Source organism: Vespa crabro, chromosome 1 (genome assembly GCF_910589235.1).
Source record: "Vespa crabro chromosome 1, iyVesCrab1.2, whole genome shotgun sequence".
NCBI classification, from domain to species: Eukaryota; Metazoa; Arthropoda; class Insecta; order Hymenoptera; family Vespidae; genus Vespa; species Vespa crabro.
This window is the reverse complement of record NC_060955.1, coordinates 23397172-23424671: the sequence shown is the minus strand read 5'-3', so window position 1 is coordinate 23424671 and position 27500 is coordinate 23397172. Positions and strand designations below refer to the sequence as shown.

General features: G+C 26.2%; 8 protein-coding genes across 31 annotated transcripts in view; 4 read left to right on the top strand and 4 right to left on the bottom strand.

The window, feature by feature from the left end:
• LOC124433069 (transmembrane protein adipocyte-associated 1 homolog) overlaps positions 1–5224 on the bottom strand; it is a 5480-nt gene extending 256 nt beyond the window's left edge. Inside the window, exons 1-8 of one of the 10 annotated variants that reach the window (XM_046982705.1) lie at positions 4460–5194; positions 3201–3397; positions 2846–3141; positions 2562–2758; positions 2419–2479; positions 2160–2346; positions 1943–2072; positions 1–172 (exon numbers count right to left, since the gene is read on the bottom strand). The exon at positions 1–172 is cut by the window's left edge and continues 256 nt beyond it. In XM_046982705.1, the coding sequence (XP_046838661.1) occupies positions 20–172; positions 1943–2072; positions 2160–2346; positions 2419–2479; positions 2562–2758; positions 2846–3141; positions 3201–3346 (1170 nt within the window). In that variant the 5' untranslated portion in view covers positions 3347–3397; positions 4460–5194 and the 3' untranslated portion in view covers positions 1–19. The other 9 variants (XM_046982668.1, XM_046982684.1, XM_046982640.1 and 6 more) reach the window with 9 other exon arrangements.
• An 871-nt stretch (positions 5225–6095) lies between these two features.
• Positions 6096–9368, top strand: LOC124433109 (F-box only protein 21-like). 3 transcript variants are annotated; one of them, XM_046982737.1, is made up of 10 exons: positions 6096–6218; positions 6345–6609; positions 6791–7060; positions 7158–7593; positions 7675–7805; positions 7924–8077; positions 8187–8390; positions 8534–8608; positions 8729–8945; positions 9027–9368. In XM_046982737.1, exons 2-10 carry the CDS (start codon positions 6443–6445, stop codon positions 9191–9193), a joined length of 1821 nt encoding a protein of 606 aa, XP_046838693.1. In that variant the 5' UTR covers positions 6096–6218; positions 6345–6442; the 3' UTR covers positions 9194–9368. The 3 variants fall into 3 exon arrangements, with proteins under 3 accessions (XP_046838693.1, XP_046838682.1, XP_046838673.1); XM_046982726.1 differs by having other exon boundaries at positions 6099–6218; positions 6342–6609; XM_046982717.1 differs by lacking the exon at positions 6096–6218 and having other exon boundaries at positions 6256–6609.
• Positions 9369–11493: 2125 nt separating this feature from the next.
• Positions 11494–17163, top strand: LOC124433044. Of its 7 annotated transcripts, XR_006944425.1 has the most exons (15): positions 11682–12066; positions 12470–12716; positions 12803–12990; positions 13111–13546; positions 13636–13793; positions 13904–14016; positions 14107–14246; positions 14425–14504; positions 14593–14716; positions 14807–15083; positions 15176–15367; positions 15466–15663; positions 15800–15882; positions 15988–16289; positions 16794–17163. XR_006944425.1 is itself a non-coding variant. In XM_046982573.1 (14 exons), exons 3-14 carry the CDS (start codon positions 12804–12806, stop codon positions 16109–16111), a joined length of 2112 nt encoding a protein of 703 aa, XP_046838529.1. In that variant the 5' UTR covers positions 11502–11643; positions 12657–12716; position 12803; the 3' UTR covers positions 16112–16414. The 7 variants fall into 7 exon arrangements, 6 of the variants coding, with proteins under 6 accessions (XP_046838556.1, XP_046838529.1, XP_046838537.1 ...); XM_046982573.1 differs by lacking the exons at positions 11682–12066; positions 16794–17163 and adding an exon at positions 11502–11643 and having other exon boundaries at positions 12657–12716; positions 15988–16414; XM_046982581.1 differs by lacking the exon at positions 16794–17163 and having other exon boundaries at positions 12657–12716; positions 15988–16414.
• A 283-nt stretch (positions 17164–17446) lies between these two features.
• On the bottom strand, positions 17447–19512 carry LOC124433116 (protein Mpv17). Of its 3 annotated transcripts, none has more exons than XM_046982760.1 (4): positions 19231–19512; positions 18373–18488; positions 18026–18247; positions 17447–17899 (listed from the first exon to the last, which is right to left on the bottom strand). In XM_046982760.1, the coding sequence occupies exons 1-4, from the start codon at positions 19280–19282 to the stop codon at positions 17744–17746; spliced, it is 546 nt and encodes a 181-aa protein (XP_046838716.1). In that variant the 5' UTR covers positions 19283–19512; the 3' UTR covers positions 17447–17743. The 3 variants fall into 3 exon arrangements, with proteins under 3 accessions (XP_046838716.1, XP_046838725.1, XP_046838705.1); XM_046982769.1 differs by lacking the exon at positions 19231–19512 and adding an exon at positions 18607–19079 and having other exon boundaries at positions 17447–17851; XM_046982749.1 differs by lacking the exon at positions 19231–19512 and adding an exon at positions 18607–18941.
• Positions 19513–19713: 201 nt separating this feature from the next.
• On the top strand, positions 19714–22979 carry LOC124433127 (eukaryotic translation initiation factor eIF1). The gene is made up of 3 exons (XM_046982781.1): positions 19714–19901; positions 20540–20697; positions 21566–22979. Exons 1-3 carry the CDS (start codon positions 19748–19750, stop codon positions 21710–21712), a joined length of 459 nt encoding a protein of 152 aa, XP_046838737.1. The 5' UTR covers positions 19714–19747; the 3' UTR covers positions 21713–22979.
• A 1420-nt stretch (positions 22980–24399) lies between these two features.
• On the bottom strand, positions 24400–26340 carry LOC124422444 (vesicle transport protein SFT2B). 3 transcript variants are annotated; one of them, XM_046958885.1, is made up of 6 exons: positions 26291–26340; positions 25401–26001; positions 25230–25247; positions 24944–25113; positions 24682–24799; positions 24400–24613 (listed from the first exon to the last, which is right to left on the bottom strand). In XM_046958885.1, exons 2-6 carry the CDS (start codon positions 25467–25469, stop codon positions 24485–24487), a joined length of 504 nt encoding a protein of 167 aa, XP_046814841.1. In that variant the 5' UTR covers positions 25470–26001; positions 26291–26340; the 3' UTR covers positions 24400–24484. The 3 variants fall into 3 exon arrangements, with proteins under 3 accessions (XP_046814841.1, XP_046814858.1, XP_046814850.1); XM_046958902.1 differs by lacking the exon at positions 25230–25247; XM_046958894.1 differs by lacking the exon at positions 26291–26340 and having other exon boundaries at positions 25401–26159.
• A 45-nt stretch (positions 26341–26385) lies between these two features.
• Positions 26386–27500, top strand: part of LOC124422393 (tyrosine--tRNA ligase, cytoplasmic) — an 11957-nt gene continuing 10842 nt past the window's right edge. The window contains exons 1-4 of one of the 3 annotated variants that reach the window (XM_046958799.1): positions 26386–26510; positions 26776–26871; positions 26995–27049; positions 27161–27284. In XM_046958799.1, coding sequence (XP_046814755.1) covers positions 26866–26871; positions 26995–27049; positions 27161–27284 — 185 coding nt within the window. In that variant the 5' untranslated portion in view covers positions 26386–26510; positions 26776–26865. Of the gene's footprint in view, positions 26872–26994; positions 27050–27160; positions 27285–27500 lie in introns of all 3 variants that reach the window. The other 2 variants (XM_046958791.1, XM_046958808.1) reach the window with 2 other exon arrangements.
• Positions 27228–27500, bottom strand: part of LOC124422389 — a 4268-nt gene continuing 3995 nt past the window's right edge. Inside the window, exon 8 of the mRNA XM_046958776.1 lies at positions 27228–27500. This exon is cut by the window's right edge and continues 270 nt beyond it. Within this exon, the coding sequence (XP_046814732.1) occupies positions 27483–27500 (18 nt within the window). The 3' untranslated portion in view covers positions 27228–27482.

Sequence of the window (27500 nt, the reverse complement as noted above, 5' to 3'; positions counted from 1 at the left end):
ATTAATTAAAGATGATACTTCATTGTTGATAACCATTAGTTTGATTCTGTGCCTCTTGACTGTCTATACTGTAACCAGTAATGCTATCTGGACTTTGTAGAGATGCTGCGTACAATGGATTCACTGGTGTTGTATTCGTGTCGAATTGGGTCGAGTCGTAAACACTGTGATTCTGTAAACAGAAAAAGAATATCTATCCATAATAAAACTTATGTTCTCTTAATAATGTTACAATAAAAATATCATATAATAATAATTAATTAATTAATTAATTAGGACAAATTATCTATGCGTGTGGCATACATAATATAGATTATCAAATTTGTAAAAGTTAACATTTTAGAAATTAATTGCGTGTGATATACGTAAGCAGAGAGTGCATCCAGCAAAGCATAGCTTTTACTAATGCATTAACACTTTACTTTGTGATTAATGAACAAAACAAAACAAAACAAAAAGAAAAAAAAACAAAAAAAATAAGCACACGACTAATTTGTTTTTATTATATCGCTTTAGTTGAATACGAATAGAGAGTTTCATTATCAAAATAAAATAAATGTGTTAATAATAAGGCATAACCAAGTTATAATATACATACATATATAAATAAATTAAAACCAAGTGCATATATAGACTACATTAAAGTTTGTTTAATTAAGAGCATTTCCTATAATCATGCTATATATATATATATATATATCTACACAAACGCGCATCCCCCACACATACATAACGCACACGTGTATACAAATTTTCAAACGCATTTGACATCTCATTGATACTAATAGTTTTTAATATTATACTTAATTACCAATTAACCTATTATACTACGATATTTCAATATATATATATATATATATATCAAAATCAATCAAATCAATAAAGTTCTTTCTCTCTCTATCTATATGTATATATATATATATATATATATATATATATGATCATGAAATTATTTACTACTATATACAAACTATATATTAAAATCCTGATATAGTCGTCTAAAAGTTAGTACATAAATTATTTACAAAGAGTCTGTCTGCGTATATAAAGATTCAGATTGCTTCTTAATAAGTTTCTCACATTTGGTTGACGTTAACGATGACAAATATTGATTTAAACCAGCAGATTCTTTTTCATTTGAAACATTAGAATTAATATTGATTATGTTAGCCGTTGAAAACGGCATAGTCTCTGATATTAGATTTTTCTTTACGTTCGAAATATCCGAAATATCGAGTAATCGATTTTCCGATCGTCCTTGAATAGATTCTAAATCTTTATCCTTCTCCAATCTAATTTCGCTTTTACTTTTAATACAACTATCTTTATTTAATATATTCTGCGATCTATCATCCCCTAACAGAGGAGAATCTAAAATATCTAAAGATTTTTCAGAAAAAGATTTGAAATATTTATCAGTTAATTCGTTCTTTCGAACTGATAAATCATTCGATGATTCTTTGTCAAAGGATGTAAAAACTGTTAAAGCGTTCTCCGAATGAATTTTTTTTGTTGGAAAAAAAAGATTCGAATTGCTGCTATTCGTTCGAGGATTATAAATAAAATTACTGGCGGTATTTGCGGATGATATTAAATTAGAGACGCTCTTGGCTGTGCCAAGTTTAATTTTATAAGATAAATCATTTTTTAACATCGGATTATAAAATTTAATATCCAATGAACCCTTTTGAATATGGCTTACACTGTCCGACTTTGTTAAAGGATAATGTGCGAAATCATCTATACTTTTTTCTGCACTAAAACGTCTAGCGAAATTTTTAATACCAAATGATCTATGTAATGTGACCTGTGATTCATAAGGATTAGTAGTATTATATTTAGAATCCTTCGCAGATGTTAAGGAATAGAGAGAAGTCCTATGCATTGTAGTGGATGATGCCTGAGGATCATACAGGGGCATGTGAATAGACGGAGTATGGACCTGATAGATGTAATCGCTGTCAGTTTTTAACGATGAGAAACTTTGTTGATGAGGAAGCGATACAGTGTCTTCGTCCATTGCATCGTCAACTTGTGCTTTGTAAGAGAACATTATAGAAGGTTGCGAGACCCTAAAACGATAAATTACATTTCTATAACGAACTACAAAATTTCTAAAATTAATATGAAAAAAGAAAGGTGAGAAGGGGAAAACTTACCCAAGGAATTCTGATAGGAAAGTGTGATATACCAATGGCGTAAAGAGAGTTAAATAGACTGCTGCAGTAAAATCTACAATGCACAGTCCAACGGGATTTTGTGTGTAAGTTAAAAAACCTGCACCAATTGATTGTACTAAATCCATTGTGGCCAATGTGCCAGCATAAACGTAAAAGCTTTTCCGTGCTATAATAACACGTCATTAAAATATTTATATTCAACATTATATTACATTGAGACATTCAATTTCCAACTTACTCGGAAGTGCTAAACGTTCTCTTAATCGTGTCCACGGTAATATCAATATAAAAAGATATATCTAAAGAAATATAATTATTAACAATGAAAATAAATTGTAAATAAGTATAAAGATTAATCATTTATTATGAAAGAAATATTACCGTAGTAAAAACGAGACTGCTGCAAAACCAAAACATCATACCACCATGGCCAAATACATAAAAGTCTCTACTTGGAATATGGAATGTGTCGTCTGGTAAAACTAATTCTAAAGTCCCTTGAGTTATAGTAAACGCTAAAGCGATAAAAGATGTGGCGAGTAATACTCTACGAATACTCGATCGACTATCCAAATGTCCTAAAAAATTAATCCAAAGTGTCTACAGTTTGAAATAGATGAAAAATTCTATTGCTTTTAGTAAGTAAATAATAAAAATGAACTTACCGAATGCTAAACCAAATATTACTACACTCATCTCTGTAGATAATAAAAAAAATCTAACCGTAACCCAAAGCACTTTGTCGGCTTTACCACCAACTGTAGCTGCAGCGTTAACTGTCATTGATACGACACACCGTATTACTGATATAACGACGTTACAAATAACAAGTCCATAAAATGCTAAAAATATTGGACTACTCGTTGCACGTAATTTAAGCCTTGCTCTGTTAAATCTTATAGCAATAAATAGAAGAAATAATAAATTCGGCACTAGTATTATAATATCCCATATACGAACTCTGAAAAATACTACAAGTTATACGATAATTGTGTACTTTTCTTCAATACAATCTCATACCTGGAATCCTTAATCTCTTTATACAATATAAGCTTGCAAAAATGATCTTCGTCGTCCATTCCAGAGCTTGCATTAGGGATCATTGTGCTAGGTAATTCGTATGTATGCCAACCCTCAGAGACAGATTCAGGCTCTGCATTAAACATACTTGCCAATGTATTGGATATACTACATCCAAACCATGTCTTATGTTTTCACTAATAAAAAAAATAATTTTATAATAATTAATACGACTTATAACTCTAATAATTACATTACGTATATAATACTGACATCTTATAAAAGCATTTGTTTTTAAATTAAAAAAAAAAAAAAAAGAAAAAAGAAAAACAAATGAAAGTAATTTCAAAGATAATATTTAACGATATAACCTCAAAATTTTCTAAAAGTTTTTCCAAGAAAATAATTAATAAACCTGCACCATCGATCTAAGTATTAATTACATGTTATCTACTAATTACTACAAGTAATGTCAAAATAAAAAATTATTGAACTATTACAAATTTCAAATTCCTCTTGTAGCAGATCAATACTAAATACTTTGTCAGATCACACACACATACATATGTAAGAAATGCATAACACAACTCAAATAATATTCGTGCACTAATTATAAGCTTCTTATCCATGAAATAATGTAATTAGACATAGAAGTGACAAAAATGAATGATAAACATAAAAGATATATGTTCAAATTTTGATCGTTTCTATTGTACTATGTACGTAGTAACAATAATAATAGTAATAGTAATAGTAACAATAACAATAATAACAATAACAATAACAATAATAATAATAATAATAATAATAATAATAATAATAATAATAAAATAAAACAAAAAATATAACTTAAAAACATAACATCTTTTCTAATCTTCTTTTTCACCATTCATTGAGAACTTAACCTATAAATTACCTTAATTGAATTAATTTAGTTGACCGTTAAAAGAAAAACAAAACATTACATAAAAAAAAAAAGAAAGAAAGGAAAAGCAAAAAAGGAAAGACAAAAGAAGACTGTATCGCGAAGAACAAAAATCTTAGAAAAAATACAATCAATACAATTTAAAATTTGCCGCTTTTAATGACGTTTGACTGTTTTACGCGATAGAATCGTTTTCAATTGGTTCACATATAGTTCTATAATAAGAACTACGAATACAGTTTAATATTTGTTACTAACATTAAGAAGCTAAGGCTGGCACTATTACAAGATTTGGCACTAATCAAATAATACATTTACAAGATAATAGACTTACTAAACATGCGACAGATATCGTCATTTTTCTTCCATTCGCGATAAAAGATTAGAAAAAAAATTTCTCCTTCGAATTTTCGTACGATTGGATCCACAAACTTGGACTTTTTCTTTTTTTTTTTCCTTTTCTTTTTCTTCAAACCCCCCGCCCCCGCCCACACTTTCTGTTTATATACGTTTATCTTCTTTCAATTAATACATATTATGGCCAAGGGTAATTGTCCTTTTGCAATGACATTAGATTACAGAAGAGTACACCATGGTTATACTATCTTCTTTTGAAAAATCAATTAATTTGTTCTTTTTCTCTATCTATTTCTTTCTATCTATTTCTCTCTCTCTCTATCTCTCTCTCGCTCTCGCTCTTTCTCTTTTCCTCTCTACCTTTCTCACTTTCTCTCTCTTTCTCTCTCTTTCTTCCTAAACTTAAACTTACACTTCCAATGTGAAATAAATCAAACATTGACTATCTTACGACGATAATATAATTGCAAGTCTAAAGATGGATTATGTACATATGTACATGGTTATGTATTACTCCGAGCCCACACGATATATACATACTTCTTTTTATCTCTTTAATGACAAGCACAAACAATAAAGCTGTTATCGCACGTTGACAGGTGACGCCACGCGATGTAAAGGTGAGTCCACGTAGATTTTATTTTAAAATGAATACTCATTTTTTTATACCTTTTTTCTTTTTGATTTTGAATCATCCTTAATGAATTATATTCTAAAAATTTGAACAAATTATTATTTGGCTATATATGAGATAATTTTTCTTCTTCTTTTTTCTTTTTCTTTTTTCTTTTTCTTTTATTTATAATAAAATAATTCGAATAATTAATTATAAATAACGTCGAACGATATAACGAAGAATTTTACTTTCACGTATATACGTCGTGTCGCAGCGCTATCTATCGGCGTGTTTTCTCAATTGTTTTCTCAAAAAGTGTTCCTAATTATTGGTGTTAAAATATTTATGCGTCGTTTATACATATAAATTTTTTATTTTAGAACTAAATAAAACATCGATTATATATATTTTCTTCAAATATACCTTCGTTCTTAATGTCCTTTAAAATTGTTAAACCACGAAAAAAAAAAAAAAAGAAAAAAAAAAATAATGCTTGAATATTAATGATCGAAAATTCATGCTACATTTATAAAATTATCGGCCGTCGGTAAGTAAATGAATTGTAAAAGAATAAAATCAATGATGTTTAAAACAAATAATGTAACATTCATTAAAAATTGATTAATTATACATGCTCGTTATGTATGTACTAAGAAAACTATTAATTAGTAATACTTATTTTGTAAACAATACTTTTGTACATTCATACTAACACTGACATTATGCAAAAATAATCTAATAATAATACCTGAATAATTAAATTCATTACTTTCGTAAAATTTATGAGAGATAAAATATTCGAGCTACGATATTTTCATTTGGATAGATACAAACAAAATGATGTTATTTTATATCGCGCGAATGAAAAAGCTAACATGGCTGCCCTCATATAATTGGACGTTTTATAAGAATCTCTTATTGGTTAATTCTAATCATGTGATCTAACCTTACATTTTCAATCAAATTGATAAACATATATTACAATGTTTATGTATGTAAACATATGATATGATCCAAGGTCATTCTTTGTTCAAATTAAAATATATAAAATCATAAGAAATAGAAAATAAATCTCTTAATGTATGGCCGATAACGTAATCCTCTTCTTGATCGCTTGATGGTGATGTATATTATAATCTGTCTTATCTAATAAGCTCTTAGGACTAATATGAAGTAGTAATATTTAGTATTTGTGCCGTTAGAAAATGTTTACTCCTCTACGTGTAGATTTATTTTATTTTAGCAGTCTACGTCATTTCAAATCGGTTCAGTGGATTAAATAAATGTGCATTAAATTCTTACAGTTTTTTTATTAATGAATAATCTTAAGATACGATACGAAAAATGGCTGCATATATTATAACACTTCTACCAGGAGAAATAATTGAATATATTTTAGAAGATCCAAATATTACGTTTCTAGATATTGTCAGATTCTCAATAACATGCAAGCATTTTTATCAAATTGTCAAAGATAACAATAAATTATGGAGAGTTAAATATTTTCAAAGGTATTATATCATAGGCTAATATTATAATTACTAATATTATATTTGCGTTTGGAAAACTTGTTAATGTCTCAAAAATATTATTTTTTATTTAACATTAATTATTGATTATTATTATTATTATTATTATTATTATTATTATTATTATTATTATTATAAATTATTATTAATTATTATTGTATAGATGGCCCCTTTTGAAGGAACATTATAAAGAAAATAGTTTCGATTTAAAAGTATTTAACTGGTTAAATGAAATACAAATTAGTATTACAATAAGACGTAATTTAATGCAACATTTGTCTTTAATGTCCACCAAACATTACAAAAGAGAAGAATTATCTCATTCTGAATTAAGATATTTTGATCCTCTTTTTCGTCCAGAACAAGGCGCCCATCAATTAAGTTATCATTTTCTTGTTGATGAACTCATCAGTCTTATCAACCGTCCTATTGTGTGAGTTACTTGTATTGTGTAATACTTTAACTAAATGTATATTACTTTTAATTGATACCATTTTAAAAATCTTTACTTTCTTTTTTTTTCTTTACAGAGATAGTAATTTAACACATAGATATTATGCCTTCATAGTACTTCGATATTTAAGGCAGAATTATTTAACGGAAGAATGGCAAAGATTTATTAATTTTCCACCAGATGAACAAATTTTAGAAAAAGGTGCAACTATAGTAGCACAATGGAGCCAACCAGAACGACATATTTCTTATTCCTATATTTCCTCGTTACTCGATGATATAGCTAATCAAACGAAAAATTTGTTATATGAAAAATACCCTAAGCATTCTATATTTTCATTATCTGCAGAACAATTATTAATTTGGAAACATAGAAATATCAATGATAATCAATGGAGTACTTCAGAAACAAGGCAGATCATGGAAGCTCTGTGCGAAGTACTTTTCCAAAATTTAGGTTTCTATGGCAGTAGCGAAATGTATTATTCTTCAGAAAATTCATTTATCGACAGGGTATGTTTTTTAAAAGAGATAATATATCATATAATATATTTGTTCAAAAACAAAACAAAAATATATCTTTCTAAAATATAGGTTTTGGAAGGTAAACATGGAATTCCAATGATTTTAGCAATCATATTTGAAAGTATTGCAAGACGTCTTGGAGTACGATGCGAGCCTGTTAGTTTTCCATCACATTTCTTGTTACGATGGAAAGAAAAATAGTAATTATTAATTTTCAAATTACTTATTACTATGATATTTTAAAATAATAAAAAGAGAAAAAAAAATTAATATTATACTGAATAAATTTTTTTTATAAATTCATAACTTCTCCTTTAGTAATGTTACAGAACCAGAAAGTATAGAAAGCTTTTATATTGATGTGCTTAATGGTGGTCAATTTTTAACTAAAGAGAATTGCCCTAAAATTAGTGGGATTTCTAAATGTCCGATAGCAAAGTATAATTTACATAATCCTGCAACTGCTGTAGAGGTCTATATCATGATTTCTTTATAAATCTAATTTTCAACATAATAAATTGAAAAAAGAAATAATTTTATGATGCTTATAATGTATTTACATCTTCTTCATTGATTAAAAGGTTGTAAAAAGAATGGCATATAATCTAGATATAGCAGCAAGACAACACATCCATTTAAATGGTAGAGCATCACGCATACGTTCTGCTTTAGAATTGAATTACATGATGCAACCTTACGACAGAACTACTATTCTAAACTTGGGTCGTTTTTATATGATTCATCATATGGATATATCAGAATTAATGTTGCAAAATATGCAAAAGGTTAATTGAAGTTTTACAAAAAAAAAAAAAAAAAAAAAAAGAAAGAAAGAAAGAAAGTATTGCATTAAGCAAATGTGATATTTTCTTTCTAATCTAATAAAAATATTGAATTTCATTTAACACGAATTAATCTAACATTTTAGGATTTAGAAATGAGAGAACAAGCAAATTTAATTCAACCAATGTTACAAATGATTCGGAATCCTTGTAAACCAGAAGTATGTATGTTAATTATCTAATATCTTAATTAAATTTATTCGACTATATATCAAAGATCATGCATACGTATTTATAAAATTAATTATCAGAATTTAATGCAATTTTATTATCATTTTTAGGAAGAGACAAAACCGAAATGGAGGATGCCAAATGTAAAATATGCCGTTGGTTTAATAATGACCCATAAAACGGATGATAATTTATGCGTAATAACAGGATGGGATAAGCCTTATGATCCTTTCGATTCGCGTAATCAATTGCAAGAATATACAAATTTGGAACAGCCATATTATAATGCTTTAGTTGATGATGGATCATCTCGTTACATACCTCAAGGTATAATATTCATAATCATTGTAATATATAATTTAAGTATTCTATTTGTTATAAACAATATCCTTATCTTTCTTTTAATAGATTTGTTATCATTTCCTTCAAAGCCAAGATTGGTAAATCATTATGAGATTGGACGTTACTTTAGTTATTTTAAAGGAACGCATTATGTACCAAACGAAGAGACCTCAACAAAATATCCAGAAAACCAAGAAGCACTTGAAAATATATTACAATATTATCTCAATTAATTTGTTAAAGTAAACTAAAATACGCTGTGACTATATGTGGTATTATCAAGAACATAATTAATTATGAATTTAATTTTATTTAGTATATAAATATGCTATGTTTCTTTATATTTTATATATTTTAATCCTTATAGAGCATTGTAGATATTCTATATTAATTATAGAAAAGGGGGAAAAAAAAAAAAAGAAGATACACATTTAGTAATATAAATGATATTAAGATATAAATAAATATACTCTTAATAAATACATATACAATGGACATAATAATGATGTTACATATATTTACACATTACCGCTCATAATTACATGGACATTTTCCTTATGATTATAATCGCGTGAAAAAAAAAAAAAAAAATTATGAAATCCTTCGATAAATTCGATTCGTTTTTATAAAAATATATTATTTTTTACAATGTTAAAAAAAAAAAAAAAAAGAAAACATATTTTAATGATAATTCAATAAATATTTTTCACCAATATTAACAAAAAAGAAAAAAAAAAAGTATATATTTTTTCTTTTCGTCTATATAGACACCGCGTGCTTTTATGATCGTGTTAACGAATTGCAACATCCTAGCTAATAAATTTTCTAATATCTCACTTTCGATATTGTTTTTAGCTCGCAAAATTTCCCAAAAGTTGGATATCATTTTTTAACCTGTTTATCCAAACGATCCCATAGTTTTTCAATTGAATTCAAATCGATCGATGACAATTAACCTGACCATTCCATTATTTTCAAATTCATTTTCTAATCCTTTTTTAAATAATTCATAAAGATTTTAACTTTATATTTTGGATAAATATTTAAAAATTATTACCAATTATATCTCTTCCAGATTGTTAATGCCTGTTTTATTAAAATCTTTAAATAAGCATCTCTCTTTAAAATATCATCCTTGATCAAATCTCCCGTCATATTATTGACGACATATCCCCCATATATCATAGTTACTACACGATCAATGATTTAATATTTCATTAATTTACCATAAATGCAATTTGAATTCAAATTGTTTCGAACTTGAATAAATCGGTTCAAAATATCTTTTATCATTTTTTTCAATGTTCAATTTTTATTGAACATTTTTATAACTCATAGAAATCTTTTTCTTTTTATGTTTTTTTTTTTTCAACAATAATTGTCTCTTGTAAAATTCGACAGAATTATAAAGATCGATCTTCTTAAAATCCACGTTTTATCAAATATGATAATATATCAAATGTTGATATCAAATTTCGTCGTTATTCCTGAATCTATTAAATTTTATCTCTTACAACAATATAATTACAATATTTATGATCTTTTCTATCGATCATTTATCTTTAACTTTTGGATCTTCCTTCTTAGACGAACAAATTCCTATATCAAAATGTAACTTTGAAATTATTTCTATACTTAATTTTTTCTTTCTTTTTTTTCTTTTTTTCCCCCATAACCATCAAAGCACTCTTTCAAATATTCATTGAATCGAACTGAAATCAATAATTATTACAAAACGAACGCTTAGGATTTTATTCAAGGTTCCTCTGACAATGTTTGAATTATTCGAACTAAATCTTACAAAAATTGTAACAGATCATATTCCACGAAAAAAACAATTCGTGTAAATAAAATGAAAATGAAAATTTGTAAATAAGTTAAATGAAATAACAATGATTCATATATAATTCGCAAGCAATGAAAATATACAATGAAGTATTAAGTTATTGGGGGAAAAAAAAAAAAAAAAAAAAAAAAAACAAACAAAAAGAACTATTCGTTCAAACGAAAGAAATAATTATATATTTCTTATTATAATACTGTTAATTGGATTTATCGAAATATATCGATAAATAATAATAATAATAATAATAATAATAATAAGTATTGTATTTTACGAATTTTTTTTTATTATTAATAACACTCCACGTAATATTAAACGACAGTGTACGTACGTACGCATCTACTAATCTTAATTATTGTATATCAAATAATAATTATATATATATATATATATATGTATATATATATATATATATAATTTATGCCGTAGGTAAATGTTGGTGCCAAAATAATAAAAAAAAAAACAAAAAAAAAACCAAAAAAAAAACAAAAAATAAGAAATAAATAAATATATGAAAAAAACCCAAACCACCGAGATGAAAATAGCGATGACGGCGGGGGGGGGAATAACGAGAAGAGAGAGAGAGAGAGAGAGAGAGAGACTTGATCGAGAGTATGGTAAATTTCTATTTTTAGTAATTTTTTTTTTTTTTTCTTCTTTTTCTTGTTTTGTTTCCTTCAAAATTTTTCATTCCTTTGGTCTAAGCTTTAATTTCGGAACATCTTGAAGTTGATTATGTGTCAACATCATATTCATGGTCTAAACGTTCGATATATTCTAACGACGTTCGATACCTCCTAACGAAGTTCGTATTCACGTCGGTATTTCAGTTTATCCGAGGTAAGAAATTTCATAATACGAAAGATCTACTGTTATATATCACGTCTATGATAAAAGTTACAGTTTGATGATATCATAGTTGCCAAATGTATATTACCAAAGAAACGGGTCTACAGAAGTTCATTTTGCTTTTGATGTTATTATTGACACTCGAAGTTCCTTTACCTCTTTTTCTAAATTCTAATGTAGATCTTGATATTTAGATATAATCATACTGTATAGAAGAGATAGAGAGATAGATAGATAGGTAGAGTGAAAGAAAGAGAGAGAGAGAGAGAGAGAGAGAAAGAGAAAGAAAAAAAAAAAAGAATTCAATGTTAGTGTGTGTAGAACGAGAATACAATTTGTAAAGTAACTAAATTATATTTGATGAAAATGGCGTGGTGAAAGTTACTTTCCACATTTTATAAGGGCCTCTGCAAGGTATATTTATATCTTTTTTTTTTTTTTTTTTAAGTTAATCAGTAATCATCGTTTATTATTTAACCTTTTTTTTTCTCTTTTTTTTTTCTTTTTCTTTTTCTTTTTCTTTTTTTTTTTTTTTTTTTTAGATATTTCCAAGAGATACTTTTGTAAAAATAATAATATGATATAAAATTATTATCTTATTTAAAATCTTAGATAAAGTATATATTTTCATAATATTCCTTATAATTTTTTCTTTAACTTTTAATTTCTTTATTAATATACAACATGATTCATTTTTCTTGATTGATTATAATTACTTTGACTTCATTAAACAAGAATCACCGTAAATAGCTTCTTCTTCTTCTTCTTCTTCTTTTTTTTCTTTGATATTGTAGAAATAAAATGTTTATATTTTCAGTACTCGTTAATATTTTTCCTGTGCTTTTCAAATTGATAATGAAATAGAAATGATCCAGTACATACACGGAAAGATCATAATTCAATTTAATATACTGAATTAATATATTTATTGTCGATTATATGTAATAATAAAATGTGATACATACGTGTTTTCTGTCTAACGTTTGATTTATTGCAAATGAAAGCTAAAAACTAATGAGATGAATAATTAAGAAAGCTGGCCTTTTATCTGAACATTTTGCAAAGTACGTTCTATAAAGATTTATTTATAGATTATGTAACTTTGATATGTTATTAAGGTTTTTTTTTTTTTTTTTTCTTTATTTTATAGAATGGAAGATAGTTCAAATTCAGAAAATCTATGGCATAAAAGTAAAGTAGAGGAACAGCAGGCTGATCTATTTAACGGAGAATCAACGACTGGATCAGTAGAAGCTAATTCTACGTCCTTAGCTGATATATTTGATACAGCATTCTCATCTACAGTCGATCCATCTCCACAATCTCGTTTTACTTCTGGTAATGACATATCCACCAAAAATTGTATTACATTATTTATTCATTTTCTTGTTTTTTTTTTTTTTTTTTTTTTTTTTTTCTTTGTAAAGCAATGAAATTTTATTATTTTTATCTTTTTAGGAAATGAGATGGAATACGAACATTTATTTGCAGAAAGTGACATCGAAGAATCAGAGGTAACACCTATGGAATCATATAATAATACGGCCCATGCTAATTCACAAAATAGCTTTATGTTCGGAGGCTACATTACATCATCTGATACAAATGGTAATTCCAATGAATATTGGCAAACTGATACTTTAAATTGTGATATGTGCCAAAACAGACAAGAAAGAACTTTTAAGAAAGAATCGGTTGCACGACAATTAAATAGTACAAGAGAAGATAGAACTGGTGACACTTATAGACATAAAAGAATTTTACACGATCAGGATGGATCTGTGAAGCATAAAAAAAAAGAGAATGATGAACAAAAACGTAGAACTGATCAACAAGTAGATAACTTCAATATAGCTGGACCATCTAGGACATCAGATTATTACAATTCTAACAGGTAACATATGTATAAATAGATTGATAATGATTAATAACTCCAATTTCTAATATCTAAAGATGATATATATTCTTTAACTTTGTTTACAGTTCCGTGATATCACCAGAACATATTAATGGTGTTAATGGAGCTTTATTACAGACTGTTGAAAATAGAAATGTCAATGAATCTAATAATTTATGTCACCCTGATTTATCTGCTGTAATAAATTCTCAAGAAGCACATACAAATATCGCTCATTCATCAAGTATAATCATCATTATTATACACTTTATAAGATATTATTATATATGATCTTTTAAATTCTTACTATCTTTTACTTATGTTAAATGAAACTTTTCATTTTTTCAAAAATAGGAATTGATGATGCCCCATCAGCACCAGATTTACAATTAGACTGGTCATCCAGTAGTGATAGTGACGATGAAGATGGATCTATAGAAGTTCTTGGAACTGTAAATCATAACGAAGTAAGTAAAACAAACATCAATTTTTCTTATAACTTCGTTGTATACCATTATTATTATTATTATTATTATTATTATTATTATTATTTCTAGAATTCTGTACAAAATGACAACGAAGAAAATCGTACAGTAACTTTGGTTGACTTAACCGCAGAATCTGATGAAGAACCACCATCTTCATCTACATCATTTAACAATCCAGTAAATCCATGGACAGGAGAACATATTCAAAGGTAAATTGTAACATTCATATAATATAGTTATCTTTTTATTGTCTTGATATAAATACGTTTATATGTCTTGCAAAAATCTTGAACAAATATATTTCTTTGTTATATTTTATTTAGTTCATTACAATGTTATAATTGAAATATTTTTTATTTGCATATATAATCCTGCTGCACATCATAGAACACATATGTATCACAATCGACATATGTATTATCGTTATCGAACTCCAACATTTCATTCAAGATATAATACGCTAGGAGGTAAAAATTTGTTTTACTTTTTCACATATTTAATTCTATAAATTATATACTATATATATATATATATGTACATATATATAATTTATAGATACAACAACAGGTACTACATCTTCTCGTATGCATCCTGTACAAGAAAGATTATGGATGAACCAACAACGTGTTCAAGAGGTTCACAGAAGAAGACTTTATCCAAGATCTTCGTCGCATCATGCGTTAGTTTTATTTCTTTTTTTCTTTCAAATTTTCTATACAATTGTTATCTTTTGATAAATTAATAATATTAATTATTTTTCTTTTTTAAGTAGCAGTTGTATGCCATCAAATACGCACTTAAACCAAACCACAGAGCATGAGCATTCTTATAGAAATTGTTTTCCACCAACTCATATTCATTCGAATACCCACTGTAATGGAAATGATGCTGTTCCATTTGCTGAAAACTATATTTCACCTTCTCTTATACCACCACGATTATTACCATCTAGAGTCTTGCCACCACCCCAACAACCGACTGTTTACAGTCATCCAGAAGCAAGAGGACCACCAAATTTTGCTCCTACTTGTGCACCAACTATGATGGTAAAAAAAGAACATAATAATACTTATAAATTGATATACATATATATATATATATATATATCATGTTTATATACACACATACATATGTGCAGGTAAATCATTTAAGTGATGTAGAAGAAATGGAACCTTCTCAGGATATGATGACATCAATACCAGTTCATCAACATGTTCATCATCATATGTATCATTACGATACACATCCACAAATACCTCAGCGTATGCATCATGTGCATATAATGCCTTCACGTATGCATCATCTTCACATAAGTTTCTCTCCAAATTTGGTAAGTCTTAAGATTTGATGTGTAAATTTTAATTGTAATATACAATGTGTCTTTAATAAACAATGTTTGATATAAATCTTTTATACATTTGTATACAGCATACATCTATAACACGTGGAAATACGTTACCACCTACAACAGGTTTACCAGATTTAATACTACATCAACCAAGGCATATATCTGCACGTCTTGAAAATTACATGCGAATCGTTGATCTACGGCGTATGGCTCATATAAGTTATGGTGCCACCCAAGAATCTATCGAAAATCATACATTCCCACATAAATACAAACGGGTAAAAAAATGATTTTCTGTTTTTCTTTTTTATTTCATCTTTTTTTTTTTTTCTTTCTCTTTTTTCCATTTCTTTTAATTAATATAGATGATTCATACGAATGGTATTAACAAATGAAATTTTTCTTTATTTTTAGGTGAAAAAAGTAGAAAATGGTGAAGATGCAATTGAAAAATGTACAATATGTTTATCAGAATTTGAAGATTGCGAAAGTGTGAGGTAAATTTTATTTTATACTATCTTTTTCTTTTTTCTTTTTTTCTTCCAATATAATCGTGCCAATTTTATTGAATTAAATATTGATTCTTTTCTTATTTCTTGCAGGAGGCTTCCATGTATGCATTTATTTCACATAGATTGCGTCGACCAATGGTTGTGCACCAACAAGCGTTGTCCTATTTGTCGAGTAGATATTGAAACATTTTTGCAAAAGGAAATTATTGTGTAGCTTTTGATTAATAAGCTCCATCTGTTACATTTCACATATTACATAAAAAGAAAAAAAGAAAAACAAAAAAAAAAAACAAAAAAAGAACAAAACAAAAAAAGAAAGAAAAAACTAACAGATGTATATGCTTTGAAGGTTCTTCGAAGAACTTACTTTTTTAATAGTACAACGCGTACAGGTTTGAAAATTTTGCTATACATAATCAAATAACAAATACAGCCAGAGGCATAAAGTTAAGGCATATTTATAGTTGACAAAAGAACAAAAAAAAAGAAAAAAAAAAAAAAAGAAAAGAAAAGAAAATATCTTTTTATTTAATTTTATTTGTATGATATATTCACACATTTTTTATGTATATTATTAGTTGTAAATATTGATGACTAGATTAGATATATAAATGCATTTTCAACATATATGTTTTTAAAAATCTCCAAAATTATAATAGGCAACAATACGAGAAATAGTCCTCTTTCTTGCATTAGATTGATTATATGAAATGTAAAATAATATTATCTTCTTTTTTCTTTTTTTTTTTCATTTTTTTTCTTTTTTTTTTTTTTTTTTTTTTTTTTTACATATAAAACGGTTAACATTATCATTGATATTTGTAAACACTTGTAATATCTTTTTGTGAAAATTAAATCAAGATGTTATAATATTCTATCTAGCGTTTCTATTTCAGGAACTTGTCTACCAAAATGAACTTGAATTGAAAAAAAAAAAAAAAAAGAAAAAAAAAAGAAAGTTAGAAGAACGATTACAAAAAGAAAGTACTTCCCTCTTTTCAAGGTTTTTATCTAACTCGAATTGTTTTTTTTTATATAAAAGTTATATCACGAATATTGTCTATGACTATTCTTAATAGTATACCGAGATCTAAATGTGTATTATGTGTTACACAATAAAAAAAAAATAATATTGTTTTTATATTCATATTTATATAGAAAATTATATAATTAAAATCTAAGTTACTGTTAGAAAGTAACATATGTAATTAAACAAATTTAATTTTTGCTTAATTTTTCATATTCAATTTATAATAACAATATGGTATTTATTGTGGTGCTAACTTTATAAAAAGAATTACATCTGGAAGACATATAATGCATAATTAATAAAAAGAATTAAAAGCTATCCTGTAATTATACAATTTTCATAACTATTTAAATTTTTCGAAAGGATAAATATAAATAATTATAAAAATTGAAAATATAATGCCTTATTTCAATATACTTTTGCATTTGCTTAAGATTTTTTATTAATCATGATTTTGTATATATTTATAAGAACATGCAAAATATCACTGAGTATGTATATATTATATAATATATTATATAAGTAATACAGATACATAAAATCTTTATTGGAATGTACAAGTAATAATAGTATCACAATCATTTTTAAAATTGTACATTAAATTTTTTTGATGTTTTGTTTCATCTTAGCAATTTAAAGAATCGTCATCTAATTCATACTAACCATAGACTCTCATTCTTATTTATTTATGAGAATAAATAAAAACGATAAATGCTTTAATTTTTTAAATATTAATTTCATTATAGATACTTATTATTAAGTCCCATAAGAAAATCCATGTACGTTGATTTTCAAGTTTAGAAATATCTTTCATACTTATTTTATTTCTGTGTTGTAGTTCTGTATTTTATTTCCTGTATTGGTTATATAGGAAATATATGTATTCCATAACAATGCAACTGATTGTACAAGTAATACTTGATACTGTAATGGAATAAAATAAAAATTGACTAACTGTACCATAGGCCAAATCTAAAAGAATAAAAAATAAAAATTAAAAAATTCAATTTCATATAATATATATATATATGATTAATTTAAATGATAATAAATTTTAAATGTATTATAATAATTTAGAAGAAAAGAAATATTTGTTACCTTATAATTGTTTAGTAGTATTTCAAAGTAATTAGTTTTCAATTTGTGTTTTAAACTATCAATATCATTCCCTTGTAACAATCCGATAGAAACGAGTAAAATAGATAAAAAGGAAGGAGCAAAGAGCAGTTGATCGCATAAAACTTTCTTCATAACTACAACACCTCCTTTCGAACCAATATATTTATCTAATATACGATACCATGTTGTAGTTGCTGGACCCTGATAAAAAAAAAGTTATATAAAAAAAAAAAATATTCCAACAACTTTCATCTTTACTTATAAAATATTCATTACAATTGTCATAAATTATAGCACTTCTTTAAATAAAGTTTTGCTCTACTCACAGCTATAAAAAAGCCAATACTAATAAAATGACCAGTTCTTGCAAAATCCAAATCTTTAAATTTGTTTCGTTCTACGAAATTTTGTGCTAATTGATCACCTAGTCCCATTAAAATACCTGCATTGTTAAGAAAGTTTAACGATAATTAAAAAGAAGGAAAAAGAGGAAAAAAGAAGAAGAAAAAAAACAAAATATAGTAAAACCAATACAAAAAAGGAATACTATTTAATATTACCAGCTTGTACTGCTTGAGTTCTCACTGGATACTTTGACAGCAACTTTTGATATGATTTAAAAATAATTCTCATATTGATGTGCGTAATATAACTTATTATGAAGAGATTCTCAATGGAATATTTAATACGGCTGAAGTATAACTACTGATTAACCTATTTCTAAATTCATATTAGACAGCATATTTGAATGATTATTAAAAACATTATATAAAATAACTGACGTATTAAATAAAATATTTAAGATGAGGAGAAAAAAATATTTCGATAAAATTTTATTACACTTAAATCTTATTACAATAAACGATTATGTGTATTTTATAATATTTATAACTATTTCGGCGCATGCGCGATGTCGTAAAAAGAAAAATATGCATAATCTTTCATCATCAACGCGGTGAAGTATTATTTAATCATTTAAACAGTACGTAATATAAGGATTACAAATGTACATTACAATTTTTTAATAAACAGTATTAATTCGTTAATTAAATAATTTACTAATTAACGATAAATCAATATTGAAAATACTAAAAATTTACATTACTAATCCTATTATCATATTAAAAGCGAAAAAGAAAAAAGAAAAAAAAAATTATTAAAACTTTTTGATTAGTAATAGTCACCTGTAACAATCTTCGGCTTTTGCGCATTCTCCAATATTTCGTGCAAGATCATTAGAAACAGATAACAGATTTATTTCAAATAATATTATCTAATTAGAAATTGTTGGCAAATTTTTTATTAAAAAATTTCAATTAAATTGAATTTCTAAACTATTATTCATCGTTTCCGATTAAAAATCAGATATTCAATATTCGATGGATATACTCATAACCTTAGAATATTCTAGATATTTAAATAAATGCTATAACAATTTTATTCGAGAGAGAGAGAGAGAGAGAGAGATACAAACGAGGAGAGGAAGAAAGAGAGAGAAAGAGAGAGAGAGAATAAAGTTCTCAGAGTAATATTTTGAAAGAAATATCCTATGTATCTAGAATTTCGTTGGACCAATCAGGCAAAGAGTTTCTTTGATCATGCGGCAAATGCTGGGTGAATAGAAGAACGCAGGCGCAACCCCACCCATTGGGGTTCATGACAAATGGAACTTAACTTCCGGTTTGATTCAGGCTCCGTAGAATGTTTTTCGGCTTTAGGCAGTACCCTTGCGCAGTGTCACAGTTATCCTACGTCATCCGTCATTTTCTTCAACTGCACTTGCAATTTGCAGTTCTATATCTCCGAGGGATATATTTTGTTTGTCGTATGTCCATCCAGAATCTCAACACATTCGGTAAATATAACATTTTTCATATTACAAATATACCTTGCTGTTCGACAAGATAGATACGACAAAATGGCGATGATAGCGTCTTTGCATCATAGTGTGCAATCGAGTCATTTACATTATGTATTTCATTTATTCACATTTTCTTCTCTCATATCCTCATATCATTTATTTTTTATATTTAATTACTTCTTTTTTTTCTTTCATTCTTTCTCTCTCTCTCTTTCTCGCTCTCTCTCTCTTTCTCACTTTCTCACTCTCTCTCTCTCTTTCTCTCTCTCTCTCTCTCTCTCTCTCTCTTCCTCTTCATTATATTTTATCGATGAACTTTGAAGACTAAAAAAAGAAGAAAAGAAGAAAACGAAAGAAGAAAAGAAAAAGAACAAAAAATTCTTAATATAATTTTATATATATATATATAATATATATATGTATGATATATATACATCACGTATACATATATATATATATATATACATACATATACATATTTTATATATATATATATGTAATCACAACTGTGTATATGCACCATTTTGATATGAGATAACAGAATAGTTATTACTCTGAAGAAATTTGATCTGTCATGAATGATTGATTATGATCTAATGTATATTTTTCTTTTCTTTTTTTTGTTTTTCTAGACCCCTTTGCAGATGCAATCAAGGGTTCAGATGATGATGTCCAAGACGGTCTCGTGCATATAAGGATCCAACAGCGGAATGGTCGTAAGACCTTAACAACGGTACAGGGGCTTTCTTCTGAATATGACTTGAGAAAAATAGTACGAGCATGTAAAAAGGTAAATATTATACTACAGAGCTATTAGTTTTTGTATTTATTATTGTGAAGTCATTCTTTTTGATTTTCGTAAAAAGTTCTATAAATAGAATTGATGCAAATAAACCTTGAAAACTGACAGCTGGCAATAAGAATGTAAACTAATTTTATTTTTATATTTAACGTGTACATATTAGTTAATATAAGCATTATTGATTCTTATTTATATTGATATTATATACAAAATATATCTATATTAACAATCTTTAAATACAGATATTTAAATGTGAGTTAATAGTTTAATGAATTTTTTAATTCTGTTTACAATGTGATTCTTTCTTTTTTTTTTCTCCTCCTTTTTTTTACTCTTTTTCTTTTAAGAATAATTGACAAGATTATCAACACCACAAAATTAATATCATTGTTTGTTCAATTATTATAAAAGGATCATCTGGGGATATACTGTTAAATTATTTTCTGCAGGTTATATAAATAAACAGACAAAGAATAATGACTTTATGATAATATAACCATTCATACACAAGAATTATATACATTGTAAAGATATGATATGAATAATTAAGGAATGAAATTAAATATTTTTCAACTTTTCTTTTGCATTTAAATGTTTAAATTAATGGTAGATTAAAAAAAATATTTTGCTATTAAAGAATGTATATTAACATAAAAATTAATATTCTTTGCAATACTGACATACAACTAATGTTTTGTATACTAATTAATGTTTACTTAATTAGGATTGATGTATCAAGAGAGATTGAAATTTATAAGATAATGGCTATTTATAGATCTATGTTTTTGATATTTAAAAAAAAGAAAGAAAGAGATAGAGAGAGAAGAAAAAGAAAAATGGATATAATATTTTCTAGGAGTTCGCCTGCAATGGGACAGTAATTGAACACCCAGAGTACGGGGAGGTGCTGCAGCTGCAGGGGGACCAGCGAGAAAATATATGCCAGTGGTTAACAAAGTCAGGTCTGGCCAAACCTGACCAACTCAAAGTCCATGGTTTTTAATCGACAAACCACCCATGCCACTATATAAGGCAATTCCACATTCATCAATATATAATACCTTATCATCTTAAATTATCTGTATCAGTCACTATCACTTGTTGATACTTCGTGGGATACCTTATTATATACACATATATATTTCAATAAAAAAAAAAAATAAATAAAATAAAAAAAACTAAAAAAAAAAAAACTATATAACACAGTACCGAGATATAGGCACAATATTCTAATCAGACGTTTTTTCTAAGATTTTAGGAAGCAATATTTTACCGCTTTATGTTAGATAATCCAATGAAGGTGTCACGCTTAAAATAATAGTGATAATAGTAGAATTTTGAGAAGATAAGTATACAAAGGATAGACAGAAATAGCAACAGATGGTTTGGTTCAGTAATAGATAGTATGTATCTGGGCGCTATAGACGTGTTCAGAGAGAGATTGAAAAGTATTGTTACCTTAGGCTTCGAGATTGGCTTCTTTATGTAATCAAGAATGCGTTGGTTTATACATTAGGAAAAGCAAACTTGGTGTTTGCCCTCTTGGTGTCATCTTTTTAATTTTGTGCCTCTGATTTTATACAAATTACATTTTTGTTTTCTTTCTTTATTTTTTTTTTTTTTTTTAATTTTTTTTTCTTTTTCTTCATTTTTTCTCATTATTTCTTATTATTTCTCATTCTTTTTAATTTTTTTTTTCTCATTTTGTCTCCTTTTTTCTCCTTTTTTTTTCATTTTTTTCCTCATTTGTTAAAGAATAAATTTTTACTGTAACAAATGTTATTTCAAATGTTAAGCTATGTTTCATATTCTTTCTAATGCGGTAATTAACGAAAATTTATTGTTCACAATAAAAAGATGTGGCTGTTCTCTAAAGTAAATAAATAGTAATTTGACTTGAGTTTTATGCGTCCATTTATCTTATTTTTTTTTTTTTAACCATATTACTGTTACTAAACTACTACTATTACTACACTACTACTACATATTTGTATCGTCTGAAATAATGATAAGATCGTGTAAATTGTGTCTATTTCACATAAGTATTTAGAAAATTAATTTCAATAAACAACAAAGTTGTTAATATTAATAATTTATATGTAATTTGAACTTTCCTCAATCGTTGAAAATAATATAACTTGCTTAAAAAAATTCATTAAGACTTATTGTATCCGTTTTCTGTTTGTATTTGCTTAAGCATCGATCTAGTTTTAAAACACCAATGTTTTGTAACTATGATGTTTTCCAAAATATAGTCAATATATAAATCATGTTTTTTATATTTTCAACTTTATTATTATTATTATTATTATCATTATTGTAATTTAAAATAAGAGAGTAAAAATATTATTTCATTGATGTCCAAACAATTCTAATTTTGTTTGACATTTTTATTTATATTGCAAAATTACATTTATATTGAAATATTTATTAAAATAATAAGAGAGAAAAAATTTGTATATAAAACCAAATATATATATATATATATGCACACATATATATACATATATATAAAAATAACTATGAAAGAGAAATATTAAAGAAAATTGATGTTAAAATATACAGACCCATAGAAACATGTTCCGGCATTGTTATCCGGATACAATAATCGAGGACACGACTTTCACTTTTACTATGGCAGTTCGATCGTAAACTCATCGTTACAAATATAAAACGTACGTAAGTATTTTGTAAAAAGACCTTAACAATCTATAAATAATTAATATATGAGATTACGTTGACATTCATGTGACTGAGGAAAAATAATCATCATAAAAATGCTAATAAAATAATAATTATCATTGCAGGAAATTAACAAGAATACATATAAATTTATTTTCTACTATATTTTTGACAAGAATCTAATAAAGAATCAGAAGTTATGAAGTTGATAGTTCGTATTTTTTTTTATATGCACTTCAATCTTTAATTGTTATAGTATTATTTCAATACAAACCTGATAGATCATTTGGTTTTTCAGTTGTCTGATGATCCAAGCACTTGCCTATGATCCAGACGATAAATCTTTGAAAAATATCTTATTACCTGGCGGTCAATTTGAAGCATTTTATTTAAAGGGAAAAGAAGCTGAAGAACAAAATGCTGCGAGACCAGCACATCTACATGGAACTTTTCATCTTTACAGAAATCCTGCTTTAGTTGATGCACCTAACAGTGCCGCTTATGGTTTTCGATTTGATGGAAAACGTCGTTTCAATTTTAATTAATTTTTTTTTTTTTTCTTTTTCTTTTTCTTTTTACATCATACTATTAAACTAATATAGTAACTTAAATGAATCTAATATCTAATCTATATAAAGAATAGATAAATTTATTCTTTAAATCTCTCACACAATTTTCTAATATATTTCTAAAAATTATATATTCATATATAACGAGAATAATTCTATAAAAAAATTTTATTATATTAAGGTTATACGATTGATGTGTGTTGTGTGTGTATGTGTGTGTGTGAATATAATTTACATTATAAGAATAGAAAAATATTTTTAAATATATCAAACGTTATTATCTTATAATCGCAAATCACAAATATATATATATATAAACATGTATTAAGCTATATAAATAAATGTGTGCGCACTTCATTAATATATTTATAATACCTTATATAACAATATTTTGATTTTTAAAAATATATCAAATATGATGAGACATTCAAAGAATATGTACAGAAATTCCAGATTTTTATATATATGATTGATACAATGGTATTTGATATTTTTTTTTCTTTTCTTTTCTAAGCAATACATGTTTACATGATACAAGATTCAACAGTTTTCTTTACAGCATCTCGTGCGTATGGTATATATGATAAGGAATACCAAGTCATTGCTATAGATTGAATAATGATAAATATAAGAGCCAAACCAGGATTGTGTAACTAAAACATAAAGACAATTTAATCATATAATTGTTCCAATGATCAAATATGTCACATGTTTTACTTACATGTAAAGCTGCAAATAATGTTATACCAATCGATACGAATACTAAAATAGTTGCAATAATTCTTGTTGCAGCAAACATCTTTTTTATTTGATTTACTGGACCCATCAAAAAACAAGTACTGCAAGAGAATTATCTATTAAAGTAGAACAATTTAAATATAAAAAGATCTAGCAATATTTTATCACAACACAAACTGTTAGGATAGAAATACATGAAAATAAAAAATATATGTATTTCTAATTTTATGTACAATACTCTCTACCTTGCTAGCGAAATGATATTCCCTAATGTATAAAATATTGCAAATACTGTGAGTCCTTTTCTTAAAAATAAGGCGAATGATCCAAGGAAGGAGCAAAGAATGCCTATGACAAAACAAATTGCAAAACCTTTTATGCGAGTTGACCAACTTAGTGTTGTTTGATCCATAACCTATAAAAGTGAAATTATTAATTTTTTTTTTTTACATCCTATGCTTATAAAAATAATAAAATAAATTTGCAAGTCACACATAAATGATAATCATTCTTTTGAAAAGACAGACTTACCACAAAATTAACATCAGCCTTCCATTATAAATTGTAAGCAAATAATATAATAAATATTTTATTATTATAGAAATAATGATGTATATAAATATATATTTATATGCATATAAAATAGGAAATATATTCTTAGAGCTAATATTCATTAATGAAACAAAAAGCTAATATTATTACCTGTGTAATGATACCACTTTCTTCATCACATTCTTCTTTACCGCTCAAAGCTCTCCTTAACTTATCCATGATTAATTATAATATATTAAATGATTTATCTATGTTTCAATTTAGACATTAAAAAAGAACTCTTTCTATGAGCAATATTATTATTTCTTTGATTTAGAAAAACCATTCACGTTTGAATAATGTAATTACTATTGGTATGTCACATTTCATGCATATGAGAAAACTATCTAATAAAATAATTGTCAACTTATGTTACTCGTTGGAATGAATTTGACTGAAGAAAAGAAACAAATGATTAATTTATCTAATACTAAATATAAAACATAAGGAACGACGTAAATACGTATGTAGTAGTATTTAATGAAATTCCAAGAATCTTCGAACTTCCTACCACTTCCAGCTCAAATTTGTTAACATTAACAAATTCTGCAGACGCCCTCTTTACTATCAACGGGTAAATATATGCATATATATTTTATCAAGGGATACGTCGATAAGATAATATCATATGATTAGAAACATGTTCACAGCTGTGATGGTAAAATAGCGACGCCAAGTGGCGATCATTGAAAGTTAAAGGCCGGACATTAACCTAGAAAATGTAACAATGATTGACATAATACGATACAAACATACAATCTAATGAAATATCTTATTAAAAAATTAGATTATATTCACAGTGAATTAATTTCGATTTAATAATGTTAAAAAAAAACAAAAAAATTCATTATTGTTAAAACAATTATACGGATCTTTATCAATTATTAATTACTATTAATAATAAGCTATATATTAAAATATTAAAAGTATTAAAAATATCTTAAAAATTGTTTAAATAAATATTAAACAATCGAAAAAGATTATTAATTAAAAGAACGAACACGGAATAACAGTACTACGATGTTTTCTCTTCGAAATACGACGATCGACTGAATCGTAATCTTTCAAAGTCATTTGTATCTTTCGAGTTCGATTTCGTTTATATCGTAAACAAACCAAAGGCGGTCGACTTTCATAGTAATGTAGAGTGATGTAATCAGTCAGTCTTCTATAGGATTTCATTGAGTAAACGTCGACAATGATCAATCACCCAAATTTTGTGTGCGTGTATTAATATAAATTAAATTTTCTTTTCTAACCTAAACAGTAACTTCTAAGATTGCTTGGACCTGGATAATCAGTGTTACTTTCGTTTAATTACTGCTTAATATATTTATTATAAGATTATTATATAGGTTATATTATATTATAAGTGTTATATTATAAGCGTTATATTATAAGTATTATACAAGTTTCGATTTTTTTTTTTTTCTTTCAAAAGAACTCTATGAATTAATCAATGATACTGGTATATTTTACTCATCAGCTGTTCGTAAAGCATCGTCGTCAGTGTAGGTGATTGTCGTTAGTGTAGGTGAATGTAGTTCTAGTATAAAAAATATTTTGTATAAGAAATATGAAGGTTAGTGTTTTACAATATTATTTTTTTTAATTAAAATATCAAACAGCAGGATATAATAATCATGAAGGATGGTGTAATATTAAATCGAAACAGATAAATTTCTGTTATGAAATTTTTTTTTAGGTTATACAATCCTACTTGCCATTAATAAAATTTTGTAAAAAAGATATTATCAGAGGTAATTCGAAGAATTTATTTTGCTTATATTTGTAATTTGAGGCAAAATGAAATCGTCGTAATATTTATTAGTAAACATAGATACGAACGTAGTTCTATCTACTTTTTTTAGGACGCTTGCTAACTCGACAAAATAGTGGAAGTGGACATCAAGTAATAGGTTTTACAGCGATAGAAGATTTTCGTCTACGATACCATCGTGATTTATCGGCGAAAAAGAAATTGAGTACATCGATGTAAGTCTCATAATATATTTACGAAGAAGTAACGAAATTTCTTAAGAACAGATACTTCATATGTGAAACAAAAAATGTCTAATAAATATTTTTCCAGTATAGATGATTTAAATAATCTCATATTAGTTAAGTGATTAGAAAAACACATATACATACACTTTATATCCGTGGAATTTTCATCAATATTATTTTACAGTTTTAATTTGTAACTTCTGA

Bases quoted from the DNA above. Each gene is read 5' to 3' on its own strand.
- LOC124433127 (XM_046982781.1), top strand. From the start codon at position 19,748: ATGTTTTTCGGCTTTAGGCAGTACCCTTGCGCAGTGTCACAGTTATCC. The intron at 19,902-20,539 runs GTAAATATAACA...TTGTTTTTCTAG, and splicing joins CCAGAATCTCAACACATTCG to ACCCCTTTGCAGATGCAATC. The intron at 20,698-21,565 runs GTAAATATTATA...AATATTTTCTAG, and splicing joins TAGTACGAGCATGTAAAAAG to GAGTTCGCCTGCAATGGGAC.
- LOC124433044 (XM_046982600.1), top strand. From the start codon at position 12,804: ATGGAAGATAGTTCAAATTCAGAAAATCTATGGCATAAAAGTAAAGTA. The intron at 14,717-14,806 runs GTTAGTTTTATT...TTCTTTTTTAAG, and splicing joins AGATCTTCGTCGCATCATGC to TAGCAGTTGTATGCCATCAA. The intron at 15,664-15,799 runs GTAAAAAAATGA...CTTTATTTTTAG, and splicing joins TCCCACATAAATACAAACGG to GTGAAAAAAGTAGAAAATGG.
- LOC124433116 (XM_046982749.1), bottom strand. From the start codon at position 18,679: ATGAGAATTATTTTTAAATCATATCAAAAGTTGCTGTCAAAGTATCCA. The intron at 18,248-18,372 runs GTGAGTAGAGCA...TTTTTTTATCAG, and splicing joins GTATTGGCTTTTTTATAGCT to GGTCCAGCAACTACAACATG. The intron at 17,900-18,025 runs GTAACAAATATT...TTATTCTTTTAG, and splicing joins TACTACTAAACAATTATAAG to ATTTGGCCTATGGTACAGTT.
- LOC124422444 (XM_046958885.1), bottom strand. From the start codon at position 25,469: ATGGATAAGTTAAGGAGAGCTTTGAGCGGTAAAGAAGAATGTGATGAA. The intron at 24,800-24,943 runs GTAGAGAGTATT...ATTCTCTTGCAG, and splicing joins AATATCATTTCGCTAGCAAG to TACTTGTTTTTTGATGGGTC. The intron at 24,614-24,681 runs GTAAGTAAAACA...TTTATGTTTTAG, and splicing joins CATTATTTGCAGCTTTACAT to TTACACAATCCTGGTTTGGC.
- LOC124433109 (XM_046982737.1), top strand. From the start codon at position 6,443: ATGGCTGCATATATTATAACACTTCTACCAGGAGAAATAATTGAATAT. The intron at 6,610-6,790 runs GTATTATATCAT...ATTATTGTATAG, and splicing joins AGAGTTAAATATTTTCAAAG to ATGGCCCCTTTTGAAGGAAC. The intron at 8,391-8,533 runs GTTAATTGAAGT...CTAACATTTTAG, and splicing joins TGTTGCAAAATATGCAAAAG to GATTTAGAAATGAGAGAACA.